We start from the raw sequence: 19730 nt of genomic DNA, 5'->3' as shown, positions 1-19730 counted from the left end.
ACAGACTTTAAAAATTTTTATTATTTTTTTTTATATAAAAATGTATACATAATTTTTTAAAAATCTTGCTATATTGTTAAGTTAGCATGAAAAAAAATGTTCCCCAATACCTGATAGTGATACATACCTATAACTTGGAAATAAATCTTTTAACGACAACAATAAAAATATCGGATTATATCTGGACCGATGATCATACTCAAGAAATAGTGGCAATTAATAAGTGATATAAAATCTGATAATATATGTAATAATATTTCAGAAATTATTCCCAACAGTTATCCAGGGTGTAACTACGAAACATAAAGCAAGACAATAGTGAACATCGTTGATCGGAATATCGATTAGAAATTTAAGTTTCCATAAAGGTGAATAAAAAATGAATATATCTACACAGATATAAAATAATTAAAAATATTGTTCGTCACAATTTCAATTCCGATCTCTCGGCAAAACATAAGGAACGACCATCATTAACCAATAACGAAAAACGAGAAAAAAGGAAAAACTTACGATTTTAAGAGCTTACGGTTTTTTATTGTAAAATATGCTTTAACTATAAAAATATGGTAATTCTATACTAGCATAATATATAAGTAATTTTAACTTCTAAAGTTTAAAGTATATATAGATCATTCTTTTACAAAAAGGGGCGTGTTTTGAAAACAAGAGACTTCGTCAACTCCGAATAGGCTGATTTTATTAAATATAAAATATTAAAAAAATATTTTTGGAAGACTATTCTAGAATATCATTCCTAGAAGATACGGATGGAATTTTTATAATTTGTATTTTGAACTACCGCGGTTAAGTACATCAAATCCAATCCAAAACCAAAAAACTTTTAAGAACTCGCATGTGAACACAATGCAAAATTTTATTTATTTTATTTAAATTTAATTTTAGAAATTTTAATTTAATTTATTTAAAGCATTTATTTCTACATTTATTAAATTAATTATTTTATTACATATAATTTTTTCAATTTTTTCAATTTTTAATCCTTTGTTGCGTTACTTTAACGCTAACACTATATACTTATATATGTAAGTACATACATAGTTCATAAAAATTTTTTAATTTCGTTTAATAAATAAAATTAAATTCAAATATGTTTTAACCATTTGTTTTAGATTTCGACTTCTGGCAATATAAAAAACTATTAAATTTTTCTAATAAAAAAAAATTAAAAAAATTTCAAACCTTTATTTAAATGATTCCCATGATATAGCAAATTTTGGACAGAATAAAATTGAATTTTTTTTAACTTCTAATTTAACTAATTGATGTAAATTAATTGAGTACGAAACTGTTAATTAAATAAGTTTTATGGAAATAGTTTAAACTATTAGTTTCCAAACATTTTTAAGAGCTTTTTGTCATGATAAAATAATTGATTAGTTTTTTAAATTTATGAATTAGATTTATTATCTATTTTTTTGTGGTGACAGTCAAAAGCATATGGGAAGAGCTATAAAATTCAAAAATAATGCAATAAAAAATAAATAAATAAATTAATACTTTTTTGACGCCAAATATGCTGTAGCAATAAAAATTTAAGAAATGAAATTTTGATTTTAAAATATTTTAAACTTTTCCATAAATATAAAAAACATACATATTGTATTTAGATTTATGTAAAAATCCACTAAACTTTGATTTTCAGCAATTAAACTTAAATTTATTAATTAAGAATAAAATAGAAATTAATTTTGAGTTTTGGGAACTTGTCACCACGTCACTGCATCCTTTGAGGATTATTGTGACATACCCACTTCAGTTCCATAAGAGCAGGAGCAGCTAAGAATGCTATTGGAGAGATGTTGCCTAATTCGGTTATAAGTGAATAGGCAGTAGATGAGTACCGAAGTCTGAGTCTGGCGAGACTATCACAGTGACACAGAATGTGTTCTGCTGTTTCCTCTTCTTCGCAATAAAGTCTGCCACTATCGTCTCTAGTAATACTTTGGTTCGATAGATACTTCTTAACGCCGCCATGTCCAGTAAGAAATCCTGTGACAAGTCGAATGCTTTTTTTGTGCAGCATAAGTAGCGCCCTAGTTCTGACTTTTGATCGATACGGTATGGATTCTTTAGCTTATCTGCAGGCAAATATATTATCCCAATAAGTTTGAGGTGCTCTTTGCAGCCACTCATTAAACTTAAGTTTGAAAAAGCCTCATGAATGATCGCAGAATGCTTGTGGCCCAATATAATATAAGGCCGCCGCTTTTCTTGCCGTTTCCCTCAAATCCACTGTGCCTTGGGATCCATATTAAGTGAACCTTGTTCCTTTCAACAAAGTCTTTGAGAAGTTGAAGACATTCCCACACTAGTTTTGAGGTTACACGAGGTGAGCGTAGTACTAGGAGTGCTGATTTACTGTCAGAGAAAATATATATGTTTTTTCACGTGACGGGTTTCCATTTATATTCCCTTAGACATAGTTCAATTGCGTGTACTTCGGCCTGAAAACCTTGGTTTTCTTAGTCGCAAATATTTCCTCTTTTGGTTTAATTCCATATACTCCCGCCCCCACTTCTTCCATTATGTCTGCCGGAAGAGCTTAAATTATTTTTATATTCTACATATATAGAACTGAAAGAGGAAATATTTTAGGAAAGCGGTGATATGATTAAAGGAAGTTCTTGCCAATAGTTTATTCTCTTCTAAAGGTACTGTCAATCACTTTATGTCAGAAAGGCAGTTGTTTTCTAGAGTTGGTTCTACATTATTTAAAGCAAGAACTCGGCTAAACCCAAAATGTTTCACAATGCTCGTATTTTGCAATTCCTTAATCCATGATTTAATATAAGGATAATTAGATTCAAATTCTTTTTTTGTTTAAAAATATATTATGTATGTTAGAAGTTACAATGATTGTAATAAAATTTAGCATATATGTTATTATAATTTGAAGTAGAATGACTTTTAAAATAAAAAATTTTCTTGATATTTTTGATTTAGTTCAATGAAGCACTTAAAGGCATTTCTTTATTTTATCTCAAAAAGTAAAATTTTTATGATTATCGATATATTTATTAATCGATTATTTCATACCAATATTTTTCCAATTATATTTAATGCTTTATTATATTTATTTATTTAGTCGAAAGATTTCGAGAAGTAGTGAACTACAACAACAGAATTTATTTTTATATTTTTTTTTAATTAATTCGAGTATTGTCAAATATCCAACATCAGTGGTCTTGGAATTATTTATTTTATTCACGTATTACGTACGTAATTATTTTTTACGATAATATTTTTAAATTAATTTATTACTCTGCTAATGTTATCATCCTTTACTTTTCTTACTCTTACCTACCTGCTCGCACCATCAGTGATATTTATACAGAATTAGTGTCGGTATGGTCATTTGGGTTGTCCAAACTTATTTCGACACCATCGGGCCATTTTGATACCTTAAAGCATTAAAATTTCAGAAACTATATTTAGGTATATTTTTGGCGGTTATTGAACAGTATGTAGAACCATATTTACATACATTAATGAAAAATTAATTAGTAATTATAAATTAATTAGTAATCATAATTTAATTAATTATAATGTCCAATATTTTTCTTGGATTAAAAGCGACTCAAAAATGTATTGCTTTAAATTCAGCAATACATTCCAAGCAAAAAAATTGAATATATTTAAAAAGTTTTCTTGGAAGTTCAAAGAAACCATAGCAGAGAGCCTTTGAAACCAAACAGTATGAGCAAATCACTGAGTCACTTGAGATTTAAAGTTTGGCCTTAAGTTAATTTAATGTTAAATTTAAATGGCAAATGCTTCATTTAACAAGCAAACTTTAATGAAATTGTGACTGGCATACTGAGGCAAACAATATCGATTAACCAACTTTTCTCCGTCGGTTTAAACTTGTCTCAAACTTTAATGAAATATTCATCATTAGGAGTTGATTGATTTTACTGTAGAAACTTTCAGCAACTATTCGTAGTACCAAAGTGCACATCTAAGTAGAATATTTCTTAGATATTTAATTGTATTGATATAAGTTCTTAAGTGTTATGTCAATTTACTTATCAAAGATTTCTGTTAGTAAGACATTTGAATATTTTATATATTTTTTATAATTTTGTTGTTTATTTACATAGTTTTCAATTGCACTGGTATGTTCTCTAGAGTATTTTACTCTATTTATTTACTCTTTACTCTATTTACTCTATCTATTTATAATCGAATCGTATTAATTATGTTAAAATAATTTGAAATTAAGCTGGTATTGGTGATCCTAAAAATTTTGTTGAAGTTTTCATATTTATTCTACTTATGATATGCTGTATATGAATATCAATTTTTTTTTGTAAAAAGTATACAAAATAGAATTTATTTTATTAATTTTTTTTTCTTTTCGACCATTAACGAGATTTCAGTGCTTGACAACACCACAAATAGTTTTTAAAAGCAACAAGTAATTTGCATGTAATAAGCTTCTAAATATTTGTATAACGAGATTAAAAGGTTTGATAACACCACAACTAGTTTCTAAAACTAACGAATAGCTTGTTTATATGCTTCTATATGATTCCATAAGGAATTCAGGGTGTTCGAAAACACTGATACTATTTTCTCAAAGTATCGAGTAGCTTGTTTATGTGATTTTATAGAAGTTTACAATATGTGAAAAACTAATACTAGTTCTTAAAACTAACGAGTAGCTTGTGTATATATTTTTATACAATTCCATAACGAATTTAGGATACTCGAAAACACCGATACTAGCTTCTAAAACTAACGAGTAGTTTGTATATATGTTTCTATATGTTTATATAACTAGTTTACAATATTTGAACAGACCTACTATTAGTTCCAAGCAACTAGTGAGTTGCTTGTGTATATATTTTCAAATGATTCTGTGATGAGTTCAGAATGTTTAAAAATACTTATACTAATTTCTGAAATTAACGAGTAGCTTATATACACGATTCTATACGAGTTTACAATATTTTAAAACACTAATACTAGTTTCTAAAACTAACGAGTAGCTTATATACTTGATTTTATCAGGAATTTACAATATTTTAAAACACCAATACCAAAATAGTTACCAATAGTTAATAGTTACCAAAACTAACGAGTAGCTTGCATAAACGTTTTCATATATACCTTTCACGAGATTACTTTTTGTGAGAAACACCACAATTAGTTATTAAAACTACGTTTAGTGTTCATATGTATATAAAATGTAGCTGTATTCTCTACTACTTTATACAGTAGTCATTCTTAGAATTCATTCTTAATTTAAGTATTGGATATCTTTCAGTAAAGTCTTCAGGGTTCTTGTTTTAAATTATCGCTTGACATTGGTTGTAAACAAGGATTATGCTAGTTTCGACTAATAGTTAAATGAATCCCAATTTGTTACATAATGACAAATTTTAATTTTTTTCAATATTGAGTCACTCACCGTTAAATTTAAAGACAAATGGTCTGATTGTAAATTTAATCCCTCATTTAATTGAATAAAATTTTGAGATGTTTTTCTAAAATATAAATCATAAATGAAATAAAATTTGTTGACTACATATTTTTGTACATTTTATAATATTGGAACATTCTTTAGTATTCTTTTTATTATTCTTAAAAATTTTTAAATTTAGAAAATAAATTTTAGAAATTCTATCTTGTTATGATTTCCTGAAGACTTAGTTTTAGAAATAAGTTTACTTTCAAATCTATTAGAGGATTCCTATAAGAGGATTCTTTTATGCAAAAATATTCTGTAAAATTATTTTAAATTTTGTTCACATTATTTAAATTTGTAAAATATTTTATTTTTTTTTTACTTTGTGAATCATTAAACTTTTATTTGTATTAACATACAAATATACACTGGAAGTTCTCCGAAGTATGAGGGCTTGCATTTTCAACATTTACTGAGAATAATAAAAAAGACAATTGCAAAAATTGAAACATTCTTTCAAATATGCAAAAAAATTTATATTAAAATGACTTCAATTTTTATTATTTTTATATATTTTTTAAAAATTATGTAAAATAATTTATAATAATTTTATAATTAAAAAAGTTTTTTAAAAAACTTTTTAGTTGATTACTGTAAAAATTTTAATAAAAAAGATAGTTTGTTTCAAATTAATTTAATTAATTAAAGATGATTAAATACTGTACTTATTTATAATATAAATGGTAGTCCATTTTATGCTCCTGATTTAGCAGCACGTGACATATGTATTATGAATTGGAAATATTTTAATGCATTAAAGGTTTTATTGGTTGGTTGGTTGTAGTGACAGATCAGCAGATGTGCATCCGCTGTTCATAATAAGACATTTTTAAGAATTTTACTATCATATTCCTAACGAGATAGAACGACAAAAACTAAATCAATTCCATCACATTTAGATCATTTAGTAGACATTTCGTTTTTACCTTTGAACAGTTTGATAAACTATTAAATAAGTACTTCACTAAATACCTATTTCTTCTGAAAGCCAGGGCTGGACAGTTACAGAGAAAATGATCAATTGTTTCCACAACTTTCACAGTTTGTATTAAAAAGAATGTGTACTTTCTTTGTGTAGGTTGCTTTATACTAGTAACCAAGGAAAGCCCCAATAAGCCTGGCAATATTAACGAGATTGCTTTTAAACAGCTTCCAAGATCAGAATTTGAAAAATTCAGGTCATATTAACTGGAAACTTATACCTAACTTTTTTCCATTTATTATTAGCAGACTGAAAATAATGTAAGTACTTTTAACGAACTCCACGCAGAAAATAACCGATATCACTAAGTTTAAGAGCGATAAAAAATGGATTTAATACAAAAATAACTAATTCATGTACGACTGCCAGGCCTACATAAAAAGTTTTAACACATCAATTGATCGAATGTTGCCCGGACCTTGCACCATCTAACTACCCAATATTTCGGTATCCGCAAATCGGTATTAATAGTTAAAAATTGACCACCCGAGAGCAGCTAGTATTACGTCGTCAAGTTTTTCTCCGCAGCACCACAGAAGCTCTATATTGATGGGACTACAAATTGTACGATAAATGGATTTAATGCAAGAATAACTAACGCAAGCAATCGTGGTTTAAGTCTAGTGAGCTGTCAGAAACGAGTTCAAGGTCTAGATCACATCTTTGATGACTCAAAAAAATTGACGTAACTTCGTTGGGTAGTTTTGATACATTCATTGATCGCATGTTGTCCGGACTTTGCACCATATGACTATCAAGTTTTTCGCCACAGAATTACAGAAGCTCTACACCATTGAGATTAGAAGTTACCTGATAAATGGCAAAAGGTCATATAAAAGAATATCGAATATATAATTGATTTAAGTTCATTTTCATTAAACAAAATTTTTGATAAAAAATTTGTCCAGAAACCATGGATTTGTATATCCACAGATATTATAGATAAAAGAAAGATTAACTAATAGTTATTATAATGGACGTTTTAAGGACTAAAAAAGAAACTGTGATAGATATTTGGCATACATATATAAGATAATTGTTATTCTGTGCAAATGGGTGTAAAAAGAAAATAATGAAATTTGGAAAAGAGGGATATAATGTATAATATGAAAGTTCCAAAATAAAACGAAAAATTTGAAATAAACTCTATTGTACATTTTTAATTACTTGGTTTTGTGGGTTGCACTTAAAGTGAATCTGGTTCATTACAAAACTCAGCATTTCCAATGAAATGATTTTAATTTTTTTATTTGGGTTTTATTTTTTTGGGGTTTTTTTAAATTTTTTTTTTTTTTTCATTTATCACACAAATTACAGCAAATTTTCAAAGCATTTACAAGTTTTCGAATGTTTAACAAAATCCTTTGGGTATTGCCAAATGGAAATCTGTGCGAAATTGAAAATGAAATTCGTGTGTGTTTCGGTTTGGCTTTGCAGTGCTGCCACCACGTTGCATTATATTCACGGAATTCTTCAGATAATCTTTCCAATTTTTCATGCAAGCGAGAATGTTTTGTGTTGTGTTGTGTGGCGCAAACTGAAATTACACATTTGGGTGTTCTGTGTGGCTGCATTCAATTTCCCGCTTTCCCATTTTCGTGTAATTTTTGCTATTTGCCAAGGTGTCACACAATTCAGTTCGGTATTGTTGCTATTTTCGTTATTATTGTTAAGACTTTAATGCCACACTCTTACACTTCCCCTTAATTGTGACTTTTAATTGAAAATTCGTAATTTGGTGGGTTCAACTATTTTTCAACAAATTCCCAAACTATTTTTGAGGAAATGTGGAAAAATAACTGTTAAATGAAAATTAATTAGTGAACTAAAATCAAATAACAAATAAAATAAATTGAGAAATTAAATGGATTTTATTTCAGCCTTGATTGATTGATTTTGATGGCGGGTGAGCTTTGTTTTCTGTGACATTGTTCCATTAATTACTGAACTAAAGTCAAATCACAAACAAAAAATAAGAAGAAATTAAAACTAGAAAGATTTTGTATCAACTTTGTTTGATCGATTTCAATAGTGGGTGAACTTTGCAAGTCGAATTTCTGCATCGCTAAGTAAGACCTAAAATGGAACCCGCAAGGCAGTCGTCGGGCTAACGCTCCTTCAAGAACATGGCGAAGAACAATTGATGCCGAATTAACAACAGCGCGCTACTCATGGAACGACATATATACAGCAGCTCCAAATAAAATACGGTTCAGAGAAATTGTTGAGGCCCTGTGCTCCACTGGGAGTTAGCGGAACAAAGAAAAAGAAGAAGAAGAATCACTTTTATTTAAAGCCTAACAAAAAATTTTATTTATTTAGTCCTAAAAACTAATAATATTTCAGTATATATTTTTTATACACATTTTATATATAGGTATATTACTGTTATGAATTATAAAATGAATTGTAAATTATTTTAAAAAATCTTTGAATAAGTATCCAGGGCTTATAAAACAACACCAAATAATTAAAATTTCCCCTGGGGGAAATTTATTTTCAATGGTTGCATATGACATTTTTCACCTTAAATCAGTTGATTTATTTAAAATAAGCTCGTTTATATGAGAGCTGCTTTTATGGTATATTATACTCATTAGCGGCCTTAATGAACAAAACTGCCTAAATGATACAAGTGGAAACGTTATGTTATTTTCTAGATATAGAGAGATTTAAAATAGCAAACTTTATTTATTGATTATACTAGGAACGAATGCATCCGCCTAGTACCAACTAGAATATGAGTTCTGATATGGTAAACATGGGCATTGTAAATAGAAAGGATTTTCATAAAACCTTCATTTCATTTTATTACTTACGATTTGCCTTAATATTGTTTTATATGTTCTGGTTTTAGTATAAAAAACCCTTTTCTCGGAAAAAATTTTTACTAAATTTTCAATTCCTTGTTACGTTTTGGTTCTTTGGAGCTGTAAGGCTTCTCCGACTTAAGAAAAATTTTTTGTCAATGACGGCTTTCATAAGATAAGATAATAGCTTTCGTAAATGTATATTTCGCACATTTTCCTAAAAATAACTGCAGGGTTCATATAAATTCATGGTTCATTCGAATAACTGCATTCAAATTGAAGGAGATAATGCTCACAAATAAAATCATTTTCATATATATATATGTATATATATATATGGCATATGTAGTATACATACATACGATATATATATATGTATATAGGGAAAAAGGGAAGGGAAAAACTAATTGAAATAAATTAACTATATTCATATTTAGGAAGAATAATATTTACACTTTGGTGAAAATAAATTATAAATTATGAAGTGGACAGCTTGAGTCCTTATTCATTATATTCCAGTTACGCATATTAATTTCATGGCAGAATTTTATGCTTAAATTCACTGGTGAAATCCTATCATCACAGTAAGCACAGCCATTAGCATTGCACTGTGCGTAAAAGGATAATTGGCTAAAATGAGGATAATGAAAAGTGTGCGCGTAATCATCAAAAGCATAAATAATTAAGGTAATTGGAGCAATGTTGTTACTCTTTGCTCTTGAGCAAAGTACCTTGCAAGGCTATGGAAATGGTCAACCATGAAAGGCACGTAAAGCTTTGTCAACACCATGCGCCACTTTTACTCGTAGTCGTAATCAAAACAGTGTGTGTACAAGGCTGTGATTAAAATCGCGATGTTTTTGTAATTATCCTTTTGTTAATTAAACGCTTTGGTATGCTTTTATGTGCTCTTATCTGATGGGACAGAATCTTTTCAGCACAGAAAAAACACTGAAATTAATTGCAACTATTATGCAACTCTTTGGTGTGCCTTCATTAATTTAAGCAAGTAAGGATATCATTAATCATAAGAAAGAATATTAATTAAGCAACTTAATATATTCCATCAATATTGAATATAGTGCATTTTGTCACAGTCATTTTTTCGATTTATTTTGTATTGAGAAATGGAATGGGTTACCCCATTATTTATTTACACAACAATTTTTCCAAAATTAGTGTCCACTAAAGAATTATCTTTTTTAATGCGTTTAGGTGGTATTAATATGCCTAACTTATTATGCAAATTTTAAAAAATTTGGAATGAAAACAGATTTCTTACCTAATTGAGAAAGTTTTAATCCTGCTTTCACTTCGACTTCCTTTCTACCTGCTTTTCGTTGGATATCAAACTATTGTGTATTGTGTATATTCGGCGGTACTGATACTTCAGTCTACACATGGCACAGAACAGTAAAAAGCAACATAACGATGTATAATAATGTATTATATTGAATGTATTGATGTATCATATTTAAAAAGATATATATAATGAAGTCCAAAATAGAACTCATTTCAAACTCATGGCTACGGCTCAATACTGGTATTAAGTGTAGTAGTAAATAAATAGTGTAATATCATTGTCACCTACTTAATTGACCACAACAACCCGAGTTTTAGCTTTAGGCCTAAAAAATGACTTTTTACCAGGCACTTCTAAGGTGTGCGCAAGTTGTCCAGTATTATGTATTCAGTGCGGCTAGTGCTCCCGAATGATACTAAATAAATACCATCATACTTCCCACGTCAGTTTGGGTTTTAACCATAGCCACCACGACACTGCCAACCTCAATTGGTCAGGACAGACCAAACTACGGGCATCTCACTCAAACTATTGGATATTTTTTTGGGTATTCTTAAACTGAATATATAAAAAAAAATATTTGGAAATAGAGTTTGGATGAAAATGCTTTGCAAAACGTAGTGTTGGGTATGGCAATAATTAGTCATTTTAATTTTTTTATTATCTGTTAAAATAAAAAAATTAAAAATACTTTCTGTCTCATTTTTTCTCTTCTAAATAAATGTTAAGATATTCCTAAATAAACTATAATAAAGAAAAATTTTGTTTATGCATGAGTCAACTCCAATAAAATTTTTTTATTTGTACTGTTTAGTGTTCTTAAGGTCCTTAAATCATAAAATATATAACACAATCAGTTACTAATCAATTTTATTTCTTTTAATTGTTTTGTACTGTCACAATGGAGTCCTCTCCTCTTGAACTACTTTTTATCTTAAGTAGTTATTAACCTTTACCTCTTAGTTGATATTTTAAAAACATTTATATTATTGTAAAGAATAAAAGCAACAATCACCTATTCAGCAATATCCTTTATTACAAGCGGATTAATGATAAAAACTAAAAGCATTCACCAGGACATTTTCGTATGCAATAAAAAATTTGTGAATCATAAAAACGAAATGGTAGTAAAAATTTCCATAAAACCGTTTACTGTTCAGTTTATTTCGAATAATTTTTTATTTGCAAAAATCCTTCTCGATATATAAATATTGAACAATCATAAAAAAATGTTGAAACAATGTTGATAGTCGTATTGATTTTGTGTAAATTTTGCCGCCAATATTCTATAAAAATAATAAAATATATCTACACATTTACATACCAGTAATCTATATACGAGGATGTATAACTTATAAGAGTTATTTGTAGATGCACTCTCTTGTCGATTTACGCATTAAAATTGGAAAACAATATGGGATTAAGTCTTTAATAAAGGTCTCTGCTCAATCATCTGGAATTCCGGGTTTACATTGATTGATTCCATTAGTCTTAAAATTTGGTAAGTGAATTAAATATTTGATTTATACTTTCATAAAATAATACTATATCTCTTAATCTTTTACTAACAGATATATACAATACACAATAACATATGTATATGCTGACTAAGGTATTAATGTACTGTTTTAACGAATTACCGGACAAAGTTTTGTATTTCTTTTAGAACTAATCTGTATTGGACTTATTTGATTACAAACTTTTATTGGACTTATTATAATCTTATTGGACTTATTATTTAAATATCATTAAAAATAACTTGATAATTGAATACAAATATATTGATTTTATTGTAAAAAGTTTAAAAAGTGTCCAAACCTGTATCTCCTAATTTATGTACATAACCAAAGAGTTCTTTGTAACATTACTCAAATTTGTATTTTTATAGGTTTCCAGTCGACACTCTGATTCCCAATGTTTATTGTCAACATTGAGGAAGTTTACAATAAAGTCATAGGATGTCACATTAGATACCGATGTATCCAAAAGAGACATTAAGAATAACTGGATGGAGTAGTTGTGCTTTAAAATTGCTCAAAAATAGCAACATAGCTTGCTTTAAAGGGGTTAAATGAAACAGACTTCAAAGAAACAGACTGCCCTTTGCATATATCTACACATTAAATTTAAATTTGTTAATCAAATGGTTAAATACTGCCAAAGTATCAACCATATTTGGTATTAACCATAAATGGTTGGTACCATTTATGGTATCAACCATATATGGTATCAACCATATATGGTATCAACCATATATGGTACCAACCATTTATGGTATCAACTATACATGGTATCAACTATATATGGTATCAACCATATATGGTATCAACCATATATGATATCAACCATATATGGTATCAACGATATATGGTATCAACCATATATGGTATCAACCATTTATGGTATCAACTATGTATGGTATCAACCATATATGGTATCAACCATATATGGTATCAACCATTTATGGTATCAACCATATATGGTATCAACCATATATGATATCAACCATGTATGGTATCAACCGTATAGGAAAAATTCTACATTTTTTGCCTTTCTGGTATCCGTTTCTGTTATAATTGTTGTTATTGTAATATTACTACAATTTATTAGTTATTTTATAAGTAAAATTTTTCCAGTTGACCCACAATAGAAACTTGTAATGAAGCCTATAATATATATAATTAATTATGAATGAAATAGATGATACATCTACTTCTAATTAAAAAGATATTGCGATCATAACATAAATTTCGTGTTACTAAACAAACCTAACTGTTAATACTAATAGTGAAAGAGTTGAAAATTTTAAAATGTCAAAAAAGAATCTGGATAAGAAGATAGAATAAGAAGGATAGGAACTTCCAGCAAAAAAGTCTCCTCTTATTAGAAATCGAAATTTGAAAATATCAAAGTATGTTGTTAAGCATTTTATATGATTCCATTTAAACTAGACATTCCGTGGCTATCTGTTAAGTCCCCTACTAGCAGCTTCAGTTGTAATCTTTAGAGAATACATGCCTTATCGTAATTGGTTACTGTGCCAATAGCAAGATCTCTTAATTAAAATCCAATAAGAATCTAAAGTATATTTACTACAGATCCTATAGAAATCAGAAACAATCATTTATTTTAATTGGACCGATTCAATTGGAAAGATATAACCTAAGGCAGTGATCTCTATTAAAGACCACTTTGATATAAGTAAGTAATATGTTTGTAATATACAAATTGTTGATATAAAACCATAATGATTCTGCGTTATAAATACTTCGACACCTTATTATGTTCTGGTGACACTATTTAGTTTTGTTGTTTTTCCATACAGTGTTAATATTAAAATTATAGACTTTTATGACCCTATATTGACTTGTATCTATCTAACAGTATCTATTCTACTGCTCTGCTCTACAAATTTAAACCCTGCAGTTAAATTTATTGTAACTTTAATATATGAATAAATTTTTTTTATCATAAATTTTAATATTATGTCTAGTATACATCATTAACTTTTAAATATAAACATCTAATATTTATTTTTATTTAACACTAGCAATAAATTATTTTTGCTGTGTACGTATTAGCTAGTTCTGAGATAACTAAAGACCTCATACTTTGTGCAATGCAACGTTATCTGCTAGAATCGATCAAGCGAGAATATGCTTAAGTAATTAGAGTAATACCGACTGAAAATACTAAATCTTTGGAAGATTGAATCAGTTTTATTCATTTGAATTGAAAGTACTTACCATTGAACTGAGAGCATTGATAATTCAACAGAAGCGAAATGGTTTTGTAGATATTTTATTAGATGCTTCAGTCATTTATTTTACGTAAACGGAGCGATGAAGAACGAATCTTTTTTCTGAAAGTGAAAATATGTGATTTGATTAAAAAGTGTTTAATATATAAGAAAATATTAATAAAATTTTGTAATAAAACTAAATAGCATATAACAGAATTTATAATACAAAATGCTAAGAACCACTGTACTTTTATTTCTAATATCTCTCGTAGTGAATAATGCTCTAGCGCAATTTGGTATGTATCTTAGCTGTTAAAAATTATAAATTCTTTCTCTATAAGTGAAAACAGGCAACCATATTCAAAATTAATGAGAAATTTCATAATTAATTAAAAAAATTAATTATAATATTGTGAAATATAAATAGTTCAACTTATAATTTACATATAACTAAATTAAAGAAATTACATTTAAAATTTATTTCCACCGGATAGACCAGAAGCTAAATCTGTTTAAATCAGAAACTGATAACCTTGCAGCAAAAAACAAAAAAAAAAACAAATAATTTAAAATTATGTTATATTCTCAACAGATAGTTTTAATAAAAATAATTAAGTAATACGAGAATACATTTTTTGAAAAAAATTATGTCAACATAATTGTGTCATATTTATTAAGAAATATAACATAATATATACAATATTCAAAAATGTTAATTAACTATATATTGAAATATATATATATTCTGGTGATGGGACAAGATCCATTAACTCCTCTCGATTTCGTTCATCTGAGAACTATTGCTTAACATAGGCTTGGCAACTCCAAATTCGATGTACCGGTTGCGGTATATCGAGCAGGGTGATTTCTTGGTAGTCGATTACCCATTGGATAAATTGTTCTATTGCAGTTTGGATTGATAATTTAAAAATATTTATTTGGTTGAATTATTCAAGAAGTAGTGGTCGATGAATCCATAGCTTAGTAACAATCCCAACGTAAACAGATTTGTATAGCGAGTCGCTTGCTGCAAGTCAGACGCCCGCTCTTAACCGCACCCTTGGTATTCAGACGCTTTTGGCTGCGGTATTCACTCTTGACCTTATCGGCTTGGGAAGCCCTGCCGGTAGCTACACTGCCGCCATCAGCTCTCTTGGGAGCACTATACATACTGAGTCTTACCACCACGAAAAGGTAGCAAATCCCCCGAGAAGGCTAAAAACTATTATATCAAAATAGTTTTTATGAACTATACATGAAAAATAGTTTGTATGTATTACGTTTGGTTAGGTTCGGAAGGCACTTCCACTCGGAGGCATATATTGCCCATTGTAATGCCCTCAAAAAATTTTGCTGGGAGAGTGGAGTTGCTAACCTTTATAATCCTTGTTGAACCATTTGGTTTTCCAGATGAAGTTGAGGAGATCCGATAAGTTTGCTTTAGTTATCTCTACCAAGATATATATATATATATTGATTAAAATTTAATTTTTCACAACAGTTAAATTATTTAAGATAAATAAGAATATATAACACATATATAATATATAAAGTTATTATCCATCCAACAAGGTAATGATAATTCTGAATACTATGATCCTGATGATGATTACAATCCCCAAGTTCCTTGCAATGTCGTACGTCCTGGTGATCCAGATTTAACCACTTACGACATTATTTCCTCGTACCGAATTGACGAACATCACTATCAATATGAAGGTGTGCAGCAAATAGTCGGTTCAACTGGTTATCAAACTGCTTACCATATGGAGGAATATTCAAACATGACAATAGAATCGACACGTGCATTTCCGAAAGGTGTACCAAATGAATTTTCATTTGAATGCACCTTCCGAGTACCAGAAACCCAACCGGTAAATGAATGGCATTTATTCGAGTTAACCGATTATCGGCATGAGGAACAAATGAGTGTAACACTTAATCCAATACAAAACATAATTGAATTTTCCCTACCAAAATTTGATGGCACCATACAAACAGTTACATTTGAGGAATTTGAAGTAATTTTAAGATTGTCCATTTAAGTAATCAACCTTAAAAATTTATATAATTTTTAGATTTTTGATCACTCATGGCATAAGGTTATGTTTGGTGTGTCTCAAGATGACATACGTCTATGGGTAGATTGTAAACCAATACCAGATATAAGTGGAAACTATCGTGTACCACTTCAAGTGCGTGGTCCAATTGATAATACTGATGGAGCTTTCTCTATAGCACGCGATTGCAGAACACGTAACACAATTCCGGTTAGCAAAAAATTTATTTAATTCATTATTTACGTTATTATTTTGTATTAATTTTATTAATTATATTCTTTTATGATATTAAATTTTGCAGATTGATTTACAATGGATGATTTTTAGTTGCGACGTTGACAAGCCTTTACATACTAGCTGTGAGGATATACCACAATATTTACGTGTGCCAACTCCTATGCCAACTACCACAACAACAAATGAACCTGATATACCAATACATTTATCATTTTTAACCACATCCACCAGACGCCCTTGGTTTATTTCTTCTACGCCTGCTGCTCTAACCGGAAGTCGTACTGAAATCTGTCCTGAACAGTGTCCAAGAGGTCCACCCGGGCTACCTGGCCCACCAGTAAGTAAATAGCAAATTTTTCAAATAAATTCGAATAGTTAATATAAGTGTTTTAATTAATATAATAATATAAATAGTAATCTATATATATACATATAAACGTAGTAGCTACTTTTTTGTATGTGCGTACTCTTTAACCACTAAACTGATTCTATATATCTAATATAGGTATATATCTAATGCTATTCAAAACTATTCAAACAGCTGCTATACATTATATAATATTTATCTTAATACATCATTTTAAATTTTAACTTCTGCTTTTCTATTAATAGGGTTTAATGGGTGCTGTCGGTGTAGCAGGACCACCTGGCCTTCCAGGAGCTGCAAGTAATCAAGATATAGATCTTGATATAACGAAACTGCAGGGATTACCTGGCTTACAAGGAGAAATTGGAGAACCAGGACCGGCGGGGCCTCCAGGACCCGAAGGTCCCCAAGGACTGCGAGGTTTGCCTGGTTTAGATGGTGTAGATGGCACACCAGGACTTATTGGATTATCAGGAAAGGAAGGTGCACCAGGTCCTGAAGGTCGACCAGGGCCAGTTGGTCTACCAGGCCCAGTAGGACCGCCAGGTCCACCAGGTACGCCAGGAACAGCAGGAGAATCAGGAACTGAGGAAAAAGTGACCAGAACGCTGGAAGAAACTGTAATTCGAGATATATGTTTAGCTGTTGTAAGAGGTAATTATAAAACAAATATTTTTATGCAAGTTAAACAAAATTATGTGCTTCCTTTTTTACATACCAGCAATTAAAAAACTCTCAACGTTATAATTATTGCGTACACATTTCATTACAAAAAACTTGTTCTTTATAGATTATATAAGTGAAGTTGCTTCAACATTAGTTGGCCCACCCGGACCACCCGGCTTGCGTGGTGCTACACGACGTGGACCTCCAGGTCCACAGGGACTACCAGGTTTAATTTTTATAATAAAATTGGAACTATGTTTTACGATTTATATAAATATTTGATTCTAGGTGAAAGAGGACCTGAAGGCGCAAGAGGAGATAGGGGGTATAATGGCTTAGTAGGTCCACCAGGTACACCAGGAACACCTGGCGGTCGTGGTCCTGAAGGTCAAAAAGGTGATCGTGGTGAAGATGGTGTTGGTCGACCGGGTGAAATAGGATTGCCTGGACCAGAAGGTCCACAAGGTCGTGACGGTGTTGCAGGATACGCTGGTCGTCCTGGAGACCGAGGTGATACTGGATCACCGGGTAAGCTTTACCAACAAACGATTTAATAATAAACTTAGTTTAAATTTTATTTATTCTTTCTCATAACAGGGCAACCTGGTGAACGTGGTACAAGAGGTGAGCCAGGAATTTGTCCAGATTGTTCATCATATCAACTTAATAATATGTATCCTTTGCTATTGGCACAACAGCAAAGAAATAATAAAGGTCCACCAAGTTATAATAATAAAGGACCATATTAAAATCGATAAGAACTATTATTATAGAAGAAAAATTAATATAAAAATAAAAGCACTTCATAATGTTTTATTAATTGCTTTATATTCTGTACTTCAACATGTGTTTTATATGCCCTTAAATTGTTTATAAAAATATTCTGACCTTTCTTGGCTGCAAGTGAAGGGAATAATGTATTCAATTTTCAATTTAATAGTATAAAATGCAAATAAAGTTAATTTCACACAAGACCTAACAAGAAAAATGAAACATGAACGTGGCTCCGTGGTAGTGGCTCTGCCTGCAGAGGAGCAACAGTGTGCCATGAACTGTGGCCATAATGCAATAAACGTCAATAACTTACGTGATAATGGTACTCTTTTTATTCGTTTCGAGCTAGTAGAGTATATGTTAACCGCGCAGTGTATGTCTGACGGGAAAACATTGCCAACTACAGTGACGTCCTGATTTGCCAGGGTAATCCTTTTATATTGAAATATTTATATTTTCTTTGTATGAAAATGTTATTTTTTTATGGCGATGGAACCGAAAACGTTGTTACAACAAAAGTCGATATCGGAAACAATTGTTGCTCTGAAGTTAAGGGTTTTTCAGTTTTTTGCATATTTAACTGAAGTAAATAAACATTTTAATATAATATAGACTTGTATTTTTAAGACTTTCTTTTTGAATTGAATATGGATATAACAATAATATTTAAAATGGTCTTTAAGTTCATCTTTAAGTTGGTATATTTAAAATAAAATAAATCGCAGAATTATAGTGTAAGATTTCTACATATGAAGTTAATAACTTTTTTTAAAATAAAATTTTTAATAATTGATAGCTATAAACTTATCCAAATATATTTTATATTATAGTAAATAATTTTACCCAAAAACTATATAAGCAATGGCGGCTGTATACTAAATTTCAAGAGAAAACCACAGAAAAAATCTTTTTCTTTTAATCAGTAATCTTTTGTATTTTGCGGCGATTTCTGAAGTTGAAATGAAATGGATTGTCTACGTTGCTTGAACGACCACTTTTAAATAAATCAAACCAGTTGTGATACATAATTATATTCATACATTACAGTCACATTTTCTGTGACTGCCTTGCCTTGATCTGCGCTAGGAAGAGGTCACTGTGCCGAGTCTCGCCTTCTGACATTAGTAGGTTCTCAACGGCTGACATTCTAACTTTCATTTGAAATGTCTTCTGTTCGATTAGGGTCTGGTGCAGCACAAAAGATCAACTATAGTCGCAGTACTCTGGTCCCATGGGAGCTGGTGCCCAGTTTATTTTTAAACTATTCTATATTCGTACATATTTTTGGTTAATGG

The 19730-nt window shown here is 29.7% G+C and overlaps 1 protein-coding gene across 1 annotated transcript; it reads left to right on the top strand.

The window, feature by feature from the left end:
• Nucleotides 1-9216: 9216 nt before the first annotated feature.
• Nucleotides 9217-18456, top strand: LOC119666813 (collagen alpha-1(IX) chain-like). The gene is made up of 8 exons (XM_038076093.1): nt 9217-9231; nt 15885-16352; nt 16410-16601; nt 16693-16965; nt 17241-17649; nt 17786-17887; nt 17950-18189; nt 18259-18456. The coding sequence occupies exons 1-8, from the start codon at nt 9217-9219 to the stop codon at nt 18408-18410; spliced, it is 1851 nt and encodes a 616-aa protein (XP_037932021.1). The 3' UTR covers nt 18411-18456.
• The last annotated feature ends 1274 nt before the right edge of the window (nt 18457-19730 follow it).

The sequence above is a fragment of the Teleopsis dalmanni genome, chromosome 1 (assembly GCF_002237135.1).
Source record: "Teleopsis dalmanni isolate 2A chromosome 1, ASM223713v2, whole genome shotgun sequence".
Classification (NCBI taxonomy): domain Eukaryota; kingdom Metazoa; phylum Arthropoda; class Insecta; order Diptera; family Diopsidae; genus Teleopsis; species Teleopsis dalmanni.
This window is presented reverse-complemented; position numbering and strand designations above follow the sequence as displayed.